This window comes from Heterodontus francisci, chromosome 11 (assembly GCF_036365525.1).
Source record: "Heterodontus francisci isolate sHetFra1 chromosome 11, sHetFra1.hap1, whole genome shotgun sequence".
NCBI classification, from domain to species: domain Eukaryota; kingdom Metazoa; phylum Chordata; class Chondrichthyes; order Heterodontiformes; family Heterodontidae; genus Heterodontus; species Heterodontus francisci.
This window is the reverse complement of record NC_090381.1, coordinates 13,174,435-13,195,345: the sequence shown is the minus strand read 5'-3', so window position 1 is coordinate 13,195,345 and position 20,911 is coordinate 13,174,435. Positions and strand designations below refer to the sequence as shown.

Sequence of the window (20,911 nt, the reverse complement as noted above, 5' to 3'; positions counted from 1 at the left end):
TCACGAATTTCACTGAGTTTTTCAAGGAGGTGACCAAGAGGATTGATGAAGGCGTATTGCCTTCATTGGCCGAGGCATTGAGTACAAGAGTTCGGACGGCCTGTTACATAACGTTGGTTCGGCTGCACTTGGAGTACTGTGTGCAGTTCTGGTCGCCACACTACAGGAAAGATGTGATTAAGCTAGAGAGGTTGCAGAAAAGATTGACAAGGATGTTGTCTGGTTTGGAGAGCTCGAGTTATAAAGAAGATTGGATAGGCTGCGTCTGTTTTCCCTGGAGCGAAGGAGGCTGAGAGAGGACATGATAGAGTTATATAAAATTATGAGAAGGATAGATAGGGTAGATAGCCAGAGTCTGTTTCCCATGGTCGGGGTGACTAAAATTAGATGGCATAGATTTAAGGTGAGAGGGAGGAGGTTTAAAGGGGATCAAAAGGGGTAAATTTTTCACACAGTGAATACTGGGTATGTGGAATGAGCTGCCTGAGGAGGCGGTGGAGGCAGGAACAGTAGCAACAATTAAGAGGCATCTGGACAGGTACTTGAATGAGCAGGACATAGAGGGATATGGAAATAATGCAGTCAGGTGGGATTAGTATTGATAGGCATTATGGTCGGCATGGATGCGGAGAGCCAAAGGGCCTGTTTCTATGCAGTACGACTCTATGGCTCTATGACTGTGATTTTTGCTTACCACCTCAGTGAGCCCTGGTTCACTGTATTCTAATTTCAATTGCAAATGAATCAATCAGACAGGTTTTCTTGGGTTTAAAACAAGAATTTTGTATGTTTATTAAGCTTATCACTCTAAACTGGTTAAAATTACTAAAAGACGTGATGCATCCAAGCTCACATGCATGTGAGAGGCACACACACACAAATAGATACCGAGGGGAAGAAAGAGAAGGGAGGTTGATGTAGAGTTGGGGATAAATGGAATGCAGATACTGTGTTAATGTAATGTCCTTATTTGAAGTTATAGTATTGGAGTCCTCTTTGGGCCAATTTCAGGCTTGCTTCTCCAGTACTAGAAGGCTGAAGAGAGGTTTTGTCTGTCTTTTTCCTGGTTACCTGTTGATTTCTGTAGTCTTGAGGTGTAGCAACTGCCACTGTGCTTTCCCTGGGACTTTGCAGGAGAGAGACAGAAAGAGATGTCTTCCTCTTGGAGTTCCAAATTACAGTCTTGTTGCTTTCTCTGAGGCACAATTTAAAAACCTCAGAGTTATACCAGCAGGTAGGTCATGTGACCATCTCTTTGTTTGAAACAACAATTCTTAGAGTGTTGTAATTTCAGAGTCCATTGGACATATTTGGTGGGGAGTGGTTTGGGCTCTTAGAAAAGTCAAAGGGCTGTCAATGTCTTTTGATTACCCCATTGACAAAACCAATCTTGTGAAACCATTTCTCCAGCTGTTCGGTTCTGCTTATTCAAAAAGTCATTTGAAGTGTCCAGTAAAAAAAGTTTTCAAGCAGTACCTCATACGATGAAGTGAATATGTTTCAGTCTGGCAGCTGTGATTTCCGTCACAGTTTCAATAAGTCTGACAAGAAATGGAGCTGAATATATAGAACAAGGTGACATAGGGCTGGATTTTACCGGAGGTAGACGGCACTTCGCTACTGACGTGAAAGTCTGTGGCAAACCCGCTTCTGCCTAGACCAGGGATCCCGCCAATCAGCGGGCCGGCAGCGCTTAGTCCCAGCAGCACCATCAGAAGCGGTGACCACGTCTGGGACTGCAGCCCAGTCGATTGAGGAGGATGCCATGGATTCGGAATCCAAGGTAAGTTTTTGATGCCTTGCCGAGGTAATCGGGCGCACCCCAGCGAGGCAAGGGGGCCGTTTGGGGGCATGAGGGGCATCTTGGGTCCCGGGGATGGGTTGAGAGGCAGGGGCAGCCCACAATTGGGCACCCTGTGTCAGACTGCCATGGCAGCACCCCGCAGCACAGGGAAAGGAGATTCAGCTAAATTAAATGGTATGAGGTTTATTTGAAAGCTGCAATAAGATGACCCAATCTGACATTGATGGATGATGTCAAAGTTTTCTTTTGAAATGTAGGGCATCAGATTCCAATCATAAGTTTTACTGAAAACAAGTTTCAGAAAGATGTTCAGTTTCAAGGAGGAATTTAACCCTATGTTTGAAACAGAAAATTCAACAGATCATTGGACAATTATGCAACTTAAACTGACTTTTTATCAGACAGTATGACCCTGTCAATGAAATAACCATGCCCTCTGTGGGAAAAGAAGTATAAATCTCACTGTAAGGGAAGATTTGTCAGAGCAGTCAGGTAACATGGTCAGTTGCGGAAGAGTACGATCAATGGGAGGTGACCACTCACTGGATGATCGTATATATAACTTCTTGTAGCATATTTGTTACTAACAGGTTTATTTGTGACTAATGGGTGTATTTGATTGCCAAACTTTGTTGAGACATTAGTGTTTAATTTAGGCTTTGAGTACTGTCTGATTATTTCTTGTAATTCTCGTATGTAAACCATAGAGTAACCTGTCAAGGATAGACGGTGATGTCTTACAGTAGTCAGAATCACAATCCACAAGTGTCTGACTCAGATTCGAGAGTGTCACCCACCAGAGCCACTGCTGACACTTTCTATCCAATCTCTTCTTCTTTCCCTCTGGTGCTAAATTTAATGAAGAGGTAGTAGAAACATAGCTTGTGTCATTCAAGAAAATTGCCATGAATCTGGATTGGCCTAAATCATCTTGGACAATACTCCTACAGTGTGTTTTAATAGGGAAAGCTTTGGAGGGGTACTCATCTCTTTCAGATCATCATTCATGAGACTATAACAGAGTAAAGACTGCTGTTCTCAGCACCTATAAGTTGGTACCAGAAACCTACAGACAGAAATTTAGAATTTCAAAAAGAAACAGCACCAGACATATGTGGAATTTGCTGGAGAGAAGGAAATGGTGTTTGAGAGGTGGTATAGAACGATGAAGATTGTACAAGACTTCGAGAGCCTTCGAGAAGTAGTTCTAATAGAAGAATTCCAAAATATTGTCCCTTCAGGAATGAGGTCCCACCTGGAAGAACATAAAATTAGTAAAATAAGGGATGCCGCAATAATGACAAACGATAACAAATTGATTCACAAAAGCAATAGTCACAGGCCTCGGTTTGGAAATGTTCGGAGAAATTGGAGAGACAGGAAATTTGATAAGCAAAAGAGATCTGGTTCGAATGAGAAAGATGGCAAAGGTTAGTACACAGACACTGCTCAGGTTAGTAAAAGGGTAAGTCCGAAGGACAAGTTTGGTTTGAGGGGACCAACCTACTATTTTTGTTGTAAAAAAGGTCATGTGAAGGCTGAGAGCTGGATGTGGAAAAACAAGCCCATTGCATTTCTACACTGAAATGGTGTCCCCACAGGAAATATTGTCCAAATGGGTAATGTTCACAACATGCAGGTACTTTTTCCTCTGTTCCCCGCCCATGATATTCCCGTTGCAGGTCATTTGGTTATTTGAAAGTCTCAAACTGGGGTAATGATGAATTTTTACCAGTTGAAGCTGCATAAAGATGTCGTTGACTTCTGTAAGTCATGTTACACATGTCAGATAGTTGGGAAGCCACAGCCTTTGATTAAACCAGCCCCATTAATACCACTACCTTCATTCAATAAATCGTTCAGCAGGGCTCTTGTGGATTGCATTGGACCCCCGCCTACAACTAAGTTGGGTCATAGATATCTCCTGATCATCATGGATTTGTCCACCTGATTTCCAGAGGCAGCATCATTGAAGAAGATCACAGCAAAAGTTGTCATTGAGAAGTTGGCCCAGTTTTTCACTAGGTATGGGTTTCCAAAAGAAATTCTGTCTAACCAGGAGTCAAATTTCATGCCTGGTATATTTCAGGAGGTCATGTATAATTTAGGAATGAAGCAGTTCAAATCATCTGTTTATCACCCACAGTCCCAAGGTGCTTTATAAGTTACATCAAACCCTAAAGATGATGATTAGTTCTTATTGTTTTGAATATCTCCAGGATTGGGATAAAGGGATATCATTTTTGTTATTCGCAACCAGGGATCTGCCAAATATGTCGACTCATTTTAGTCCCTTCAAATTGATCTATGTTTATGTGGTTAGGGGCCCCCTTAAACTCATTCAGGAGAGATGTTTTGCACAGCAGAAAGAAACTACCATGCTGGATTATGTGTCAAAGCTCCAAGAAAGGCTTGTGCAGTGGCCAGAGAACATCTCAAGGCATCTCAGCGGGTGAGGAAAGCACAATCAGATAGAACAATAGCAATTGTGACATTGTTGTTGGTCATTATGATGTCTCAATGATGCAGGCCGGCCGCATTGTCAATAGTCACTCGAGAAAGAAATGTTGTCCTGGTATAACTGATCAACCTGCCTGCAATCCATGTAGTTCACAAGTTATGATTGGACCTGAACCCCTGTAATAATGCTGTATAAGGGAGATATTACAAGATCAGACTCCCATTGCTGTGGAGCTGATAAGGGACTGGCACACAGATAGTCAGTGCATCCTCTCCAGAACCGAAATTCATACAATTTACCCTTAAATCTGTATTAGTTATCATTACCTTTCTGAAAAAGATTTCTAAAAGCAATTAAACAATCTCAGCAGAAATAACCAAATCAATCAAATGCAAGGACACCCTCATCAGTGAGGTCATTACCTGCAAGGTCATGTGACAGCTCAAGGCACAAGACATCACAATGAACTTTGTGACGTCACCAAAGCAGGAAATGATAACTCCATAAGTTTTACAAATAAAGTTGTCAGTTGCTTAGTTACGCAGCAGTTCAACTTTGTGTTTGACTGCGAGGAGAAGGAGGGAGCCAGTTTTGAATAGAAATCTTTTTGAAACAAGCAACCAAACTCTTGAAAACATTCAATTATTTCAATACCATCGAAGAAGAAATCTACAAAGAAAAGTCTGCAAAGGACTAACAACAGTGTGTGTTGAAAAACAACATAAAGAGCAAAAGAACGGATCAACAACATAACAACACCAGTACTCAGCATCATTTGTGAGTAAATTCAGAAAGATCTGTGTTGTGTATTTATCACTCAGGTGCATGGTCTGAAACCATAGGTTTCAAACAGATTTTATTTGCACTGAGATAAATTTATAAAGAACACAAGAACAACAACTTTAGGCGGTATTTCCAAAAAGAACTGGGAATTAGACAACTATTTTTGAATATTTCTATCATTACCAGCCAGTTAGGAGGCAAAAGAAATTCAGAAAATCAACTGATAACAAGAACAAAGTCAACATCATCAGCAAGGAGCTAAAGACTCTGAGCCAAAAGTGTTTTGATCACCAACAAAAAAAGTTCTATATTAAAGGACAAGAGAAATATTTGAGTTCCACCAAAATGGTCATGAACAGATTGCAATGCTCATTGAGCATGATTATGAACTTGCTTTCTGATCACAATGAGTTTGTGAAACTCAGATTCTCTCAGTCACTACGGAAACTAGGATGCATCAATCACCAACTAGTACTTACATTCTGTCATAAGTACATTACCAAAAATAAATTGCCAGCAGAACAACACACTGCCTTACTAATGGCTATAACATGTATCATACAAGACAACATTGAAGACTTAGACAAATCACTGGCTAAAAAGCTGATAAAATTAGCTTTGAAGGACACGACCGGTTCGGAGCATGTGATGAATGAACATCGAGAGGCAGCAAGTAGCCTCGTGGTTAGTCTGGGTGCCAAGTTTCCCATTGACATTTTCAACAAGATACAGTCAGTGTTCAAGTCTCGGCCACAAACATATTTCTACATGGTGCTGACAATGGCGAGGCTGTGTAGAGCAAACGTGTATTGCACTGTACCCCTGTTAAAACCTGTCTTCAAAACTATGCTCCTCATGCTTCCAAAAGTGACAGATGGGGAAATGAAGTGGGCTTTCTGTGTTGCTTTGGGGGTTTTTAGTGAGAGCATTCTAGAATACCTCTCAAACACGGAGGAAACCCCAAAGCAGAGACTAAATAAGAAGATATTGCATAAGATATCTGATGCTTACGATTTACTTTTCAACTTTTGGCTGCCCATGAAAGAGCCCAAGGTGAGCATAGCAGTGATGGAAACAGTAGACCCGATAATCCACTTACTGCCTCATGACAAACTGAAGAAGGAGCTCCCCAACTTAATTACAAACATTCTCTCCATGTACCAGGGAACTTGCCCTGATCCTCGTGTCACTAAAGGTCTGTGCAGTGTACTTCGCACTGCCCTAGAATTGAACAGTGAAGTAATCGTGACGCAACTGCAGAGTCTGCAGAACAGTTTACACAAACACATCTGCATCGTGATGGAACAACCCATCAACCCATCTTCTGAGAAGCAACTATATGAAATCCTTTGCTGCTTCAGAGTTCTAGCTCCAGCCTTTACTGACCAGATCCTAGATTTCCTTCAGATGCAACTGGCAATTGATAATGACCAAGTTCAACTTGGGACACTGGTTGTGCTGATTTATCTTATTGAGAATGTCCCATCAAACATGGAAAGTGGGAAGAATCAGATTATGACCAGCCTACAACGATCATTTTCATCTGAGAGTAACAGAGTGAAGGGACTACTTGCCAAGTTACTATACACAATGGCCAGTCACAATTACCTGGAGCTAGAAGGAGGAAAGGAAATGGTGGAATTTATCATCCAACAGTGTGCTCTGCCCATGGAGGAGAATGAGAACAGAGAAATCAAAGAGCAGCTCAGCAACTATCTGGTGGATGTTGTTACGGATAATGATTTACGCAGACTGTATGAAACTTTGATCAAAAAGCTGACAACAACTTTAACAATTGACAATGTTCTCTGGGAATACCTTTTGGAATTTGTGATGACAATCAAGTACACAGAGGCCTTCACAACAGTCTGTAATGCCTTAGTAAATCTCGGAAGAAAGAAACTGAATGCTGACATGACAGAATTTGTTCTCATGTCTGAAGACCATCCAAATCTTCCTAATCCTCGTACATTGTTTACCCGTCTATTGACAGTATCTTCTTCTCTGTATCAGGGAAAAGACAGAGGTGCTGCTGCTCTGAATTTGCTACACATCCTGGGAAAGAACATCCACCCAGCAGCAATGAGAGTATGGGACAAGGAACTGCCAACTTTAGTTGATTTTCTGTGGGAGAATTCAGAGCATTCCAATCTGCAGAATGATTGGGAAGAAAAACTGTTGGTGCTTTTGTCCCAAACTCTGGAAGCAATCACAGAGGAGACGTGGATCATCCAGCTCATTGTAGAAATGACCAAGCAAGTTCACATGTATCATCTTTCTCCCCTGGAGAAGGGTTTTCTGTACAAGTGTTTGGGAAGAGCGCTCCAAATGACCCAGGATAAAGTTATCGTTAAAAAAAGCCTTAAGGAAATGATACAGAGTGTTCAGCACAATGAAGATGCCGAGAGAGACGGGGTAGCCTCTGGCATTGGTAACTGTGCTTTAACCCATTTAGACACCACGCTCAGTGTGCTGAAGGATTTCACCAACTTAAAAACCTCTAAGACAACAAGTATCTTCCACCTGATTAAGAACCAAGGTGATGACGAAATAATAAAAGTGAAAAGCATGCTCATTTTATGCTATGGGCAAATAATATCACATTGCCCTGGTGATCTCATTCTGCCCAGAATAGAAACAGAAATTCTACACAATGTGCTGAGCAATTATAACCTGAAGATATTTGGACACAAAGTTGAGGTGAAGGACTTGACACTTAAATTAAATTTGATCAAGGCAGTGATGCTGTTGGCCAATGTTATCCATCCCAATGAAGAGCACACTTCCTACACTCTCACCAGAAAGGCAGAATTGCTGAGCTGCATGCAGGAGTTGGTCATGGCTGAACCAACAGAGACATTGACCACTTCAGTTCGAAAGTCTGCCATAGATGCCTGTACATCCCTCATAAAACTGGAGCCTTCATTTGATGTTAACAGTGAGCTGATTACTGTTTGTGTCAACAGTGTCTTCAACTTGCCAGCTTTGGAGTCCTGCAGTGTCAATGAAAGTACAAATATGGACATTGTAGAGAGACAGAAACTTTACAGTGAGACACTGGCTTCTCTGCAGCAATTTCTGAAGCAATGCCTTGTATTGGCTTTGTCTCCTGATGGGCTTCAAGCTCTATTTAAGAACATGGAGACTGGAATCCAATCCACAAAGGAGCATGACCGAGAAACAGCAATGGAGACCACTTTACAGCTGGTGACATTTTATCTGAATAACTTTGACATGAGCAAGAAGGTTCCATCCCATGATGTTGTGACTATTATTGGATGTGTCACACTTCAATGTGCAGATCCATCGCATGTTGTAAGGGAATCGGCGATTAAAAGTTTGTATGTATTAGTTTATATCCAATTACATCTTGAAGGGTTTCCTATGGGTCATCAAGATCAGGAAGTGGAGCACCTGAAAACCATCAAAGTCGGGTTAAATGAACTAAGCGATCAGGCCTTCTTTCAAACGTGCACCGATGTTGGTAATGTTTTATCAAAACACATCGCTAATGATCAGTTGGACACTCTACTCTTCACTATCTTTAATGGACTAACAGACAAGCAATGGAATGTTTCCTATGCAGCCTCCATTGTCACAAATGTCCTCATTAAAAAACGTGGAGCCAGTCTGGCAGACATTCCTGGAACAATCAAAGTGTTGTACAGTCACTTACACTCAATTACTGAGCCACGGGTGACACGCGCAGTGACTTATTCCATCTCCATTCTAGCGTCACACAATGTGCCAGCAGTTTTGTCCACGCTCCTCACTTACCCTGTTCCATTTGACAGACACATCAGCTCCATCTGGAAATCACTACTGAGAGAGAAGACACTAGCCACAGCCACAATTAAATATTTACTGGACAACTTAAAGTCATTGTACGATGGCAGCAGTGATTCCCATGCTAAAAGTGCTAAAGGTTCAGCAACTCAGCTGCGATTAGTTGGTCTCTGTGCTCTTCGTGAAGTGGTGTGTGACTCTGACTCTGGGCAAGTGATTAACAGTCTATATCCCCAGTTAGTCAGCAACCTTCTAATACATCTCAGCTTCAGTGTCTGGGTCAGGTTTCCTACCAACTTTCTCAACATTTCAAAGAACAGAACAACCTGCAGCCCATCTTTAAAACTAAATGAAGCTGATGCTTGTCACTATGCAGCCGAGATACTTCAAGCTGTCGTCACTAAGGGAAATGGTGATGCTGCAAACATGAGAGAAATGGAAGGATGGGACCTCATCATCAGTCCAAGAAAGCACCATGAGGGGGTAACACTGCTGGCAAGCACATTGACCGTGTGTGCTGCCCCTCAACTGAGCAGCATTGTGGAGGAACTCACTCCTTTCCTTGTCACTACAGGCACAAGTCAGAGAATCACAATTGCTGCCTTCTTTGGGGAGCTATTAAAACATTCAGTGGTGTCGGACTTATTGCTGATGGATACACTTCTGGAGAGTTTGGTTCAATGCTTGATTGATGAGTCTCCTATTGTCCAGTGGCTCGCTCTGGTAGGATTGGGAAATGCAGCAATCGGAGCTTCACAAAAGATCGACAAATACAGCATTAAATTGTTGTCCATTATGATATCTATCATTGACCAGACGTCCCGACCCAAGAATCTCATTGCCGTTGAGGCAATGTCGAACATTTCCAAAATTCTAGATCAGCGACAGAATTATGAAAATCCCATTCTTGGCAATGTAGCAATTGTAATTCAACCTTACTTAGATCATCAACACGAGAAAGTGAGAGCTGCAGCATTTAACGTACTCAGGAAGCTGATCATATTTCGAGCTGTGGAAATAAATACTCCATTTATGGAAGACATCAAGTCCACCTTTTTCAGCTTGCTGCTGCATCTCAATGATGAGAACATTGAGGTTGTCAAAATCTGCAAATCATCCCTGAAATTCTTTGGTGCTAGAATGGAGTCAGAAAATATAGATAAAATGTTCCGAGACCTTTCATTTGAGGAGACCACCCTGGACTATGAGGAATATTTAAATAACGTCTCCAAGCACATTGGCAAAGACTTGCCCAACCAGGTCACCTTCTACATAAACAGCTGTGCTGTCTTCATCAGGAATGTGCTACCTGAGATCAGAAGTAACGCAGTCACATTTCTTGGGTTTCTCATGGACAATGCACCACCAGATTATTACAGATCACCCGCTGCAGATCAGATTTGTGATGATGTTATTGCCTTGCTGTCAGATCCCGTGCAACATGTGCGAATGAAAGCAGCCAAGGCAATACGATACCTCTGCATGTATTAGGGACTATCAGACTGAAATTACTTTCGCACATATGAATTAGGAGCAGAAGTAGGCCATTCGGCCCCTCAAGCCCTCTTCACCATTTAATAAGTTCATGGCCGATCAATTTGTTTCGAATTCCACACTCCCATCTATCCCCGATAGCCTTTGATTCCTTTGCCTAACAAGAATCTATCTACCTCCGCCTTAAAAATATTCAATGACCTGGTCTCCACCACCTTCTGAGGCAGAGAGTTTCAAAGTCACACAACCCTCTGAGAGAAAAAAGTTCTCCTCATCTCTGTCCCAAAAGGGCAATTTTAAAACAGTGCCTCCTAGTTCTGGACTCACCCATAAGGGGAAACATCCTTTCAACATCCACCTTGTCAAGACCGTTCAGGATCTTATATACTTCAATCAAGACTCCCCTCATTCTTCTAAACTCCAGTGAAAACAAGCCCTGCCCGTCCAACCTTTCCTCATAAGACAACCCACTCATTCCAGGTATCAATCTAGTAAACCTCCTCTGAACTGCCTCCAACGCATTTACATCCTTCCTTAAATAAGGAGACCAAAACTGCACACAGTCTTCGAGCTGTGGCCTCACCAATGCCCTGTATAACTGAAGAATAATGTCCTTACTTTTATTTTCAATTCCTCTTGTAATAAAGGATAGCATTCCATTAGCCTTCTTTATTATTTGCTGTACCTGCATACCTATCTTTTGTGATTCATGCAATCGAATTCCTAGATCCCTCTGCACCTTGGAATTCTGCAATCGTTCTCCGTTTAAGAAATACTCTGCATTTTGTTCTTCCTGCCAAAGTGAACAACTTCAAATTTTCCCACATTATACTCCATCTGCCAGATTTGTGTCCACTCCGTCAACCTATCTATATTGGTCTGCAGCCTCCTTATGTCCTCTTCACAATGTACTTTCCTACCTATCTTTATGTCATCTGCAAATTTAGCTACCATGCCATTGCTCCCCTCATCTAACTTATTGATATAAATTGTAAAATGTTGAGGACCCAGCACACACCCCTGCGGGACTGCACTTGTCATCCTGCCAATCAAAAAAGGACCCATTTATGCATATTTTCTGTTTCCTGTCAGCCAGCCAATCTTCTATCTTCGATGCTAATATGTTATCCCCATACTCCAAGAGCTCCGACTTTGCGCAATAACTTTTTATGTGACACCTTGTCAAATGCCTTCTGGAAATCCAAGGACAGAAATTATTGTAAGAGATTCGTTTTGATAATGATTGGAAAGTGCTGGACTGAAGTAGAGGAGCTCACCTATCAAATAGTTCAAAAGGAGGCAAACATTACAATGGAAACAATCTGATTTGTTCTACAGAGAACACAAATACACCAAATGGAGTGTTATAGGGTTTCTACCCGATTCTGTAAGTTAATTCACTCTTTGAGAAATTTCTGCTGGAATTATCATCAGAAAAAAGATCAAATCTCAGTTTTTGCACTATTATTTTTTGAATAAAGATTATATTGTAAGAATTGTCCATCTTCATTTTATTAATAGTGTTAATGAAGGGAATGCTTTTAAATTTCCTTTCCTTGCTTTGTGTTTTACATTCAGAGTCATGCACACAGCCCATCCCATTCCCCAACTGAGATGAAATGTGGATAACCTGCTCCCTGGTCTCGGGCAGTGTCATTCTACAGTGACTCGTGCTGCCTCTCCCTCCTATTTTACTCACTGTGGGATAGGCTCAATCTTCTACCTAATTCCCTCCCTCTCCCGACAGCCCAGTGGAGACAGAGGGTTCAAACCTACTGTCCAAGACTTCTTGGTGTAGTTTTTTGAACCACCAACATATTCACCCACCTGACTCAATGAGTTGTTCCCTATCCTTTGTTCCATTTGTTCATGTGATGTGGGAGTGACTGGTAAGGCCAGCATTTATTGCCCATCCCTCATTGGCCTTGAGAATGTTCCTCAGTTTAGTGAAGCAGGAAGCAGTGCCCAAAAGAACCATGTGTGTTTTGAAACCTAATATATATCTGCAAGGAACTGGTGGGTTGTGTGTGAAAAACTGTCATGTTTATTCTCAGTCAGTGTCCAAAATGGCTGCAAGCCACACACAGCAGTATTTTCCTGTCTGTCTTGTATTGGAGAGATGGAGTAGAGGGGATGAGGTTCTCAATTATAGTGTCCCAACAAGGGCTGGGGTCACCTGCCCTGCTTTTGGACACAGCAGTTACCAGTGTCCATTGTTGGGCAATTTGTGCCTGAAGTGGTTGGATTTTAGCAAAACACGGGGCATCGTCTGTTTTAGAGAAGGCGACAGTTTGCTGTTGAACTAACTCCCTTAAATCACCCCCCTTGCATCATCTAATTCCTCACTTAGTCTTGTATTTTCTCCCTGTATATTCTGTTCCAGTATTTACTCCCATTTTTCCTTTGCATAACACACTCTGTCATCTGCTTCCTGTTCCCAGTGTAACTGACAGTGCAGGACAGGAATGCTCTCCTGACAACCATTGATTCCTTTTAACTTATCTTGCTGTCTCTTTAATTCTTTGGTTTTTTAAATTTAATTGTAAGACACATAAATGTGCCCCATATGCCAACTCATCCCGGCCCCTTTTTAGCTTCAGCTTGAGTTTCTGGACATCCTCAGAAAATCTGCTGAGATTGCAATTGTAATCCCCATCGTAATCTTCTAAAATTCTCAGCATGCCCTTCGGCCCCTGTGTGCCTGCTTTCTCTGTTATCAACTGTTCCCTGTGAAATGCCGATGCTGTTCTGACAAAACTCTCCTGAGGCTTTCTACCAGTCTCAATAATACATGCATTTAACTAAGACTGTTGCTTTTTACAATGTAAACCTATGATTCTGACCAATGTGAAATCCACTTCTGACACCACTGTAAGTTTCAGTCCAGGAGTTCCAGATTACCCAGAAAGGGGTTGAAGTTATAGGTGGTTTTAAAGCCAGTTATTAAGTCTCGACAGTTTAGCTATGATACTTAAGCTAAGTCGGTAGGAAAGACATACGATCCATAACAGGTGAGAATGTTGTACCAATCCCAGATCGGACAAATGGATGGGTGAAGCTGCAGGGCTGCTCCTCTCTGTAGCTGACGGTGGCAATCTCCTCAGAACAGTTACTCGTCCTGGATCTGCCAAACGTACAGATAAAGCAGACCGATGCTAATCATAAATCGAAACGATTTGTAACAGGTCTACCTGATCCACTTGATGATGGAAATTTGGACAACTGGATCAGTTGTTCTGGCTCCAGTTGCCCATTTACATAATACCATAAGAAATAGGAGCAGGAATAGGCTATTCAGCCCTTCGAGCCCATTCTGCCTTTCAGGGAGATCATAGCTGATCTACTTCAATACCATTTTCCTGCACTATCCCCGTATTTCCTGACGTTTTTATTATTTAGAAACCCATTGATCTTAGTCTTGAATATACTCAATGGCTGAGAATCCACAACCCTCCGGGCAGAGAATTCCAAAGATTGACCATCCTCTGAGTGAAGAAATTCCTCCTCATCTCAGTCCTAAATGGCCTGCCTCTTGTTCTGAGGCTGTGTCCCCTGGTTCTAGCCTCCCCAGCCAGAGGAAACATCCTTCCTGCATCGACCCTGTTGAGCCCTGTGAGAATGTTTTCTGTTTAAATGAGATCATTTCTCATTCTTCTAAATGCCAGTGAATAAAGGCCCAGTTTATTTAATCTTTCCTCACAGGACAATTCCTCCATCCCAGGATATATTTTGATGAATCTTTGTTGCACTGCCTCTATGGTAAGTATATCTTTCCTCAGGTAAGGAGACCAAAACTGCACACAACACTCCAGGGTCAGTCTCACCAAGGCTCTCTATAATTGCAGTAAGATATCTTCACTCCTATACTCAAATCCTCTTGTGATAAAGGTCAACATATCATTTGCCTTCTTAATTGCTTGTTGTAACTGTATGTTCACTGTCTGTGACTCATGAACAAGGACATCCAAGTCACTTTGAAGTACATCACTTTCCAGCCTCTCACCATTTAAGAAAGACACTGTATTTTTGTTTTTCCTTCCAAAGTGGATAACCTCACATTTCTCCACATTGTATTCCACTTGTCAAATTTTGCCCATTCGTTTAGCCTCTCCAAATCCCCTTGAAGCGTCTTTGCATCCTCCTCACAACTCACACTTCCACTTAGTTTCGTGTCATCTACAAACTTGGAAATATTGCATTTAATCACCACATCCAAATCATTGATATAGATTGTGATTAACTGGGGCCTAAGCACTGATCCTTCTGGTACTCCACTAGTCACTGCCCGCCAATCTGAAAATGACCCATTTATTCCTACTCTCTGTTTTCTTTCTGTTAACCAGTTCTCACTCCATGCCAGTATATTCCCCCCAGTCCCATGTCCACTAATTTTGTGTACTAACCTGTTGTGTGGGACGTTGTCAAAAGCTTTCTGAAAATCTAAATATCCACATCCACTGGTTCCCCCTTATATTGCTTGTTACATCCTCAAAAAACTCCATGTTGACCCTGCCCAATCTTGACATTATTTTCTGAGTACTGAAATCAATAAATTTAAAAAAAATAAAGGACAAAAATCTTAAAGTACAGTTGTTGATCAAAATATAATGTTCAAACATTCATAACATTTAGACGTGTGCCAGAAATCACACCTGCCAGTTAGAAACATATTAAATTCATCAAATGGGACACTACTTGAACCTTTTTTTTTACTGGACATTACACATAACTTGTATATGTATTTATTTATAACAATTACCCCCACCACCCCCATCTGTCAACTCTCGATCTTCAGTAACATGATAGAAGGTGTTGTTAACAGTGCTATCAAGTGGCACCTCTTAAACAATAACCTGCTCATTGACACATAGTTTGGATTCATTTGGGCCCACTCAGCTCTTGACCTCATTACAGCCTTGGTTCAAAGATGGACAAAAGAGCTGAACTCAAGAAGTGAGATGAGAGTGACTGCGCTTGACATCAAGGCAGCATTTGACCCAGTATGACATCAAGGAGCCCTAGCAAAACTGAAGTCAATGGGAATCAGGGGAAAAACTCTCCCCTGATTGGAGTCATACCTAGCGCAAAGGAAGATGGTTGTGGTAGTTGGAGGTCAATCATCTCAGCTCCAGAACATCACTGTACGAGTTCCTTGCGGTAGTGTCCTAGGCCCAATCATCTTCAGCTGCGTCATCAACGACCTTCCTTCAATCACAAGGTCAGAAGTGGAGAGGTTCGCTGATGACGCACAACGCTCAGCACCGTTCGCGACTCCTCAGATACCGAAGCAGTCCGTGTAGAAATGCAGCAAGGACTGGACAGTATCCAGGCTTGGACTAATAGGTTGCAAGTAACATTCGTGCCACACAAGTGCCAGGCAATGACCATCTCCAACAAGAGAGAATCTAACCATTTCCCCTTGACATTCAATGATTACGATCGCTGAATCCCCCACTATCAACCTCCTAAGGGTTACCATCGACCAGAAACTGAAGTGGAGTAGCCAAACAAATAAGGTGGATACAAGAGCAGGTCAGAGGCTCGGAATCCTGTGGTGATAAACTCACCTCCTGTCTCACCAAAGCCTTTCCACCATCTGCAAGGCACATGTCAGAAGTGTGATGGAATACTCTCCACTTGCCTGGATGGATGCAGCTCCAACAACACTCAAGAAGCTTGACACCATCCAGGACAAAGCAGCCTGCTTGATTGGCACCCCATCCACAAACATTCTCTCCCTCCACCACTGATGCACAGTGGCAGTAGTGTGTAGCATCTACAAGATTCACTGCAGCAACACACCAATGCTCCTCAGACAGCACCTTCTAAACCCCAGTTACAAGCAAAGTTCTGGCTGATGAGTTTGCTCTAATGTACAGGGAAAACATTTCCTAGTCACCCCCACAAATCTGAAAAAGACAATGGGTGGGAAGGTGATAGGAGCCCAAGCAGTCCTGGGAGAGAAAGAAAGGTTGGAGACACAGGGGACCCTCCTCCAGCCAAAAAGGATAGCGCTGAAAGTAGGAGTGAGACCCGAAAACCTGTGTGCTTCCATTGTAATAAGGCAGGTCATCTAAGAGCTGAATGTTGGAAAGTACAGGGAAAGCCCGTAGGGTTAATCAGGGCACAACTGCTCAAAGCAGGAGAAGTCACCCTGATGGAAAGAGCAGCTGAGCAGGCTGTGGCTTTAACTGCAGCAGCAGTAAGACCCAGAAAACATACTGCTGTGTGTGCAGGAAAATTTAATTGGATCTCTGAAGGTTATCAGGATTTTGTATCTGAAGGGAGAGTAAACCCACAGCACTCGAGTGGGGAAAGCAAGCCCATAGTAATTCTCAGGGATGCAGGGGCCACTAGATCCCTTTTGCTGGGAAAAGGCATGACCTTTCCTCCAGACAGTGCAGTAAATACCAGAATGGTGGTGAATTGTATTGGAGGGAAGTTTACACCCTTCGAAAAGACAAGAGAGCAATCGTGCCAGGGGGTTCTATAGTTAGGGGAACAGACAGGTGTTTCTGTGGTTGCAGATGTGATTCCAGGATGGTATGTTGTCACCCTGGTGCAAGGGTCATGGATATCACTGAGCGGCTAAAGAGCATTCTGGAGGGTGAGGGTGCCGAGCCTGATGCCATGGTCCACATTGGTATCAACGATATAGGAAGAAAGAGGGATGAAGTCCTGTAGGATGAGTTTAGGGAATTAGGAAAGAGATTAGCAAGCAGGACCTCAAAGATATTAATCTCTGTATTACTCCCAAGGCCACGTGCTAGTGAGTATAGAAATAGGAGAATACACCAGATGAATGCGTGGCTGGAGAGATGGTGCAGGAGGGAGGGCTTCAGATTTCTGGGGCATTGGCACCGGTGCTGGGGAAGATGGGACCTGTAAAGTCTACACCTGAACAGGACTGGAACAAATATCCTTGCAGGAAGGTTTGCTCGTGCTGTTGGGGATGGTTTAAACTAGTTTGGCAGGGGGATGGGAACCTGAGAACAGTTTCAGATAGGACAATTTCAGGATAGGGAATGGGAGGCAGAAGATTAGCGAGTGACTCTGAAAGACAGAAGAAGCAAATGTTAAAAGGTGTGCAGCACAGGAATTTGGCCGTGTTAAAAGGTAGTTATTTAAATACAAGAAGGATAGTAAATAAAGCCGATGAGCTGAGACAGACACATGGCCACACGATATCATTGCTCTAACAGAAACTTGGCTTAAAAAGGGGCAAGAATGGCAGCTCAACATCCCTGGATATCGAGTTTTCAGGCAGGATAGAGAGTAGGATAAAAAGGAGGGGATGTAGTATTATTGGTTCAGGAATCAATAACAGCTGTGAGGAGGGATGATATTTGAAATGAATCATCAAATGAGTCCATATGGGTGGAGCTCAGAAATAAAAAAGGGGCAGCCGCACTACGAGGGGCTGAATTTGCTGGGCCCTCGGCGCCACAGGTTGCGGCACGGGTGCTAGAAAATGCAGTGGGGAGAGGCCCGCCTCAACCCGCGACATCAAGAAGGGCCCGTCGCATATTACGGGAGGCGGCAAGACCTCGGTATGGCACACGTGCTGCATGGCAGAATCTGCACAATTAGCATTTGGTAAAGAGTACTTACCTTTGCTGATTATGCAGCCCACCCACCTCTCCACTGACACTTCCAGATTTTTCACTGGACGGGCGGCCGTCACGTCCCATCCTGATCTCGATTTGAAAAGCCGGCGGGTCCTCAGAGGCAGATGATGTCGCCAGCGAAGGTAAGTTCTGTTATTCAGGGGTCTCACTCTGTATTACGGACGGGAGGAGGGAGGGGGATATTCAGGGATTTAACTCTGCATTCTGGAAGGGAGGAGGGAGGGAGGGGGGATATTCAGGGGTCTAACTCTGCATTCTGGAAGGGAGGAGGGGCTGGAATTACTGGAGGGAAAGCTGTGCTGGCATGAAGGGGGGCACAGTGTACCACCCTCCGTTAACAGTGTATGCTCTGTATTTGTGAGAGGGCAATGGCACACTCGGCACCCTGTGTGTGGGGAGGGTGCCAGAAAGGACAGGAGCATGAAGGTTATATGGATGGTGGGGGCACTCGATTCAGCTGGTAGGATCTTGATGTGGTCATACTGTGCCACTCTGGGTGTTGGCCAAGATGGACAATGTCCTGGCACACCACATAGTTGATCCAGGAAAGCAGCTGATGTACCCGTCAACACCAATCCCTGCCCTGTTAGGAACCTTCGAATACATGCAGGATTCAACTTTATTTATCACATGGAAATAGGTATGGCTCATCCTACATTGTGTGATCCTCTGCATGTGAGGGTCGGTATGCACCAGAAGCAATACCAACAGGCAGGTGCGATCCACGTAGAGGCCCCCGGTCGTGAGCAGCAGCCCCCAAGGGGATCTGGCCATTATGTTTGCCGTGCATCTACAGGCCCCACATGACATGCCATCGGATGTCAGAGCACCAGTGTCAGAGGAAATTGCGCAAATAGAGAGAGGATGATGACACTTCTCTGTGCCCTGCTCAAGGATGACCTGCAGCCCATGGGCTCCTGTGGACATCCCATGCCTTTGTCCCTCATAGTGGCAGTGGTTCTCAAGCCTGACGCCTCTGCAGCCTTTAAGTGGCCCACCAGAAACATTTGTGGGGTCACACAGTCAGCAGTGCAAACTTTATGGAAAAGAGAAGTGATCTGTTAAAAGTGGACTGGATACAGCTACTTGAAGGAAAATCAATGCCAAACCAGTGGGGAGCATTCAAAAGTGAGATTCTACAGGCACAGTGTCGGCATGTCCCCACAAAGGTAAAGGGTGGTACAGCCCAATCTAGAGCCCCTGGTTATCTAGAAGCTTTCAGGATTAGTTAAAGCAAAAAAAAAGCTTCCGACGCTGACAAAAATCTTAATACTTTAGAAAGCCTCAAGGACTATATAAGTGCAGGGATGAAGTAAAAAAGCAAATTAGAAAAGCAAAGAGAGGACATGAGAAAGTATTGGCAGGTAAAATCAAGGAAACCCCAAAGATATTTTCTCAGTACATTAAGAGCAAGAGGATAACTGAGGAAAGATTAGGGCCTCTCAGAGATATACAAGGGAACTTATGTGTGGATGCAGAGGATGTAGTCATGGTTCTTAATGAGTTTTCTGTAACTGTCTTCACAAAGGAGAAGGCTGATGCAGACATTGTAGTAAAAGAGGAGGACTGTGAAATATTAGATATGATAAGCATAATGAGAGAGGACGTATTAGAGGGTCTGACATCCTTGAAAGTGGATAAATCACCAGGGCCGGATGGATTGCATCCCAGGTTATTAAAGGAAGCCAGGGAGGAAATAGCAGATGCGCTGAGGATCATCTTCAAATCTACACTGGATATGGGCGAGGTGCCAGAGGATTGGAGGCCTGCGAATGTTATACCATTGTTTAGAATGGGTGCGAGGAATAGGCCAAATAATTATAAGCCGGTCAGTTTGAGCTCGGTGACGGGTAAATTATTAGAATCAATTCTGAGAGACAGGATCAACTGCCACTTAGAAAGGCATGGATTAATCAGGGATGGTCAGCATGGATTTGTTAAGGGAAGGTCATGTCTTACGAACTTGAATGAGTTTTTTGAGGAATTAACAAGGAGGATTGATGAAGGTAGTGCAGTGGATGTGGTCTACATGGATTTTAGTAAGGTATTTAACAAGGTCCCGCATGGCAGACTGGTCAGTAAAATGAAAGGCCATCGGATACAGGGGAATGTGGCAGGTTGGATCCAAAATTGGCTCAGTGACAGGAAACAAAAGGTAGCAGTCGACGGATGTTTTTGTGAATGGAAAGCGGTTTTCAGTGGCATTCCACAGAGCTCAGTGTTGGGTCCCTCGCTGTTTGTGTTATATATTAATGATTTGGACTTAAATGAGGGAGACATGATTGGGAAATATGCCAATGACACAAAAATTGTCTGTGTAGTTGATAGTGAAGAGGGTAGCTGTAGACTCCAGAATGATATCAATGGTTTGGTTGAGTGGGCAGAAAAGTGGCAAATGGAATTCAATCCAGAGAAGTGTGAGGTCATGCATTGGGGAAAGTAAACAAAGCCAGGGAATACACAATAAAGGGGAGGATACTGAGAGGGGTAGAAGGAGTGAGAAACCTTGGAGTGCATGTCCACAGGTCACTGAACGTCGCAAGACAGGTAGATAGAGTGGTGAAGAAAGCATATGGAATGCTTCCCTTCATTAACCAAGAATACAAAAGCAAGGATGTTATGCTGGAACTTTATAAAACGCTAGTTCGGCCACAGCTGGAGTATTGCATTCAGTTCAGGTCACCATATTACAGGAAGGCTGTAATTACTCTGGAGAGAGTCCAGAGGAGATTTGCAGGAATCTTGCCAGGGCTTGAAAGTTGCAGCTATGAGGAAATATTGGATCAGCTGCAGTTGTTTTCCTTTGAACAGAGGAGGCTGAGGGGTGACTTAATTGAGGTGTACAATATTATGAGGGGCCTAGATAGAGTAGACAGGAAGGATCTGTTTCCCCTAGTGGAGAGATCAATTACCGGGGGCACAGATTTAAGGTGATTGGTGGAAGGATTAGAGGGG

At 43.3% G+C, this 20,911-nt stretch overlaps 1 protein-coding gene across 1 annotated transcript; it reads left to right on the top strand.

Annotated features, from left to right (window-relative positions):
- The first annotated feature begins 2,969 nt into the window (after window positions 1-2,969).
- LOC137375506 (maestro heat-like repeat-containing protein family member 1) lies at window positions 2,970-10,325 on the top strand. The gene is made up of 6 exons (XM_068042878.1): window positions 2,970-3,078; window positions 3,134-3,257; window positions 3,487-3,518; window positions 3,763-3,957; window positions 4,150-4,256; window positions 5,235-10,325. The coding sequence occupies exons 1-6, from the start codon at window positions 2,970-2,972 to the stop codon at window positions 10,323-10,325; spliced, it is 5,658 nt and encodes a 1,885-aa protein (XP_067898979.1).
- Window positions 10,326-20,911: the final 10,586 nt, after the last annotated feature.

Coding starts and splice junctions, on each gene's coding strand:
- LOC137375506 (XM_068042878.1), top strand. CDS start 2,970: ATGAAGATTGTACAAGACTTCGAGAGCCTTCGAGAAGTAGTTCTAATA. Junction 3,519..3,762: donor TTTGAAAGTCTCAAACTGGG/GTAATGATGAAT, acceptor CCTGATTTCCAG/AGGCAGCATCATTGAAGAAG. Junction 4,257..5,234: donor ATCTCAAGGCATCTCAGCGG/GTGAGGAAAGCA, acceptor TATCATTACCAG/CCAGTTAGGAGGCAAAAGAA.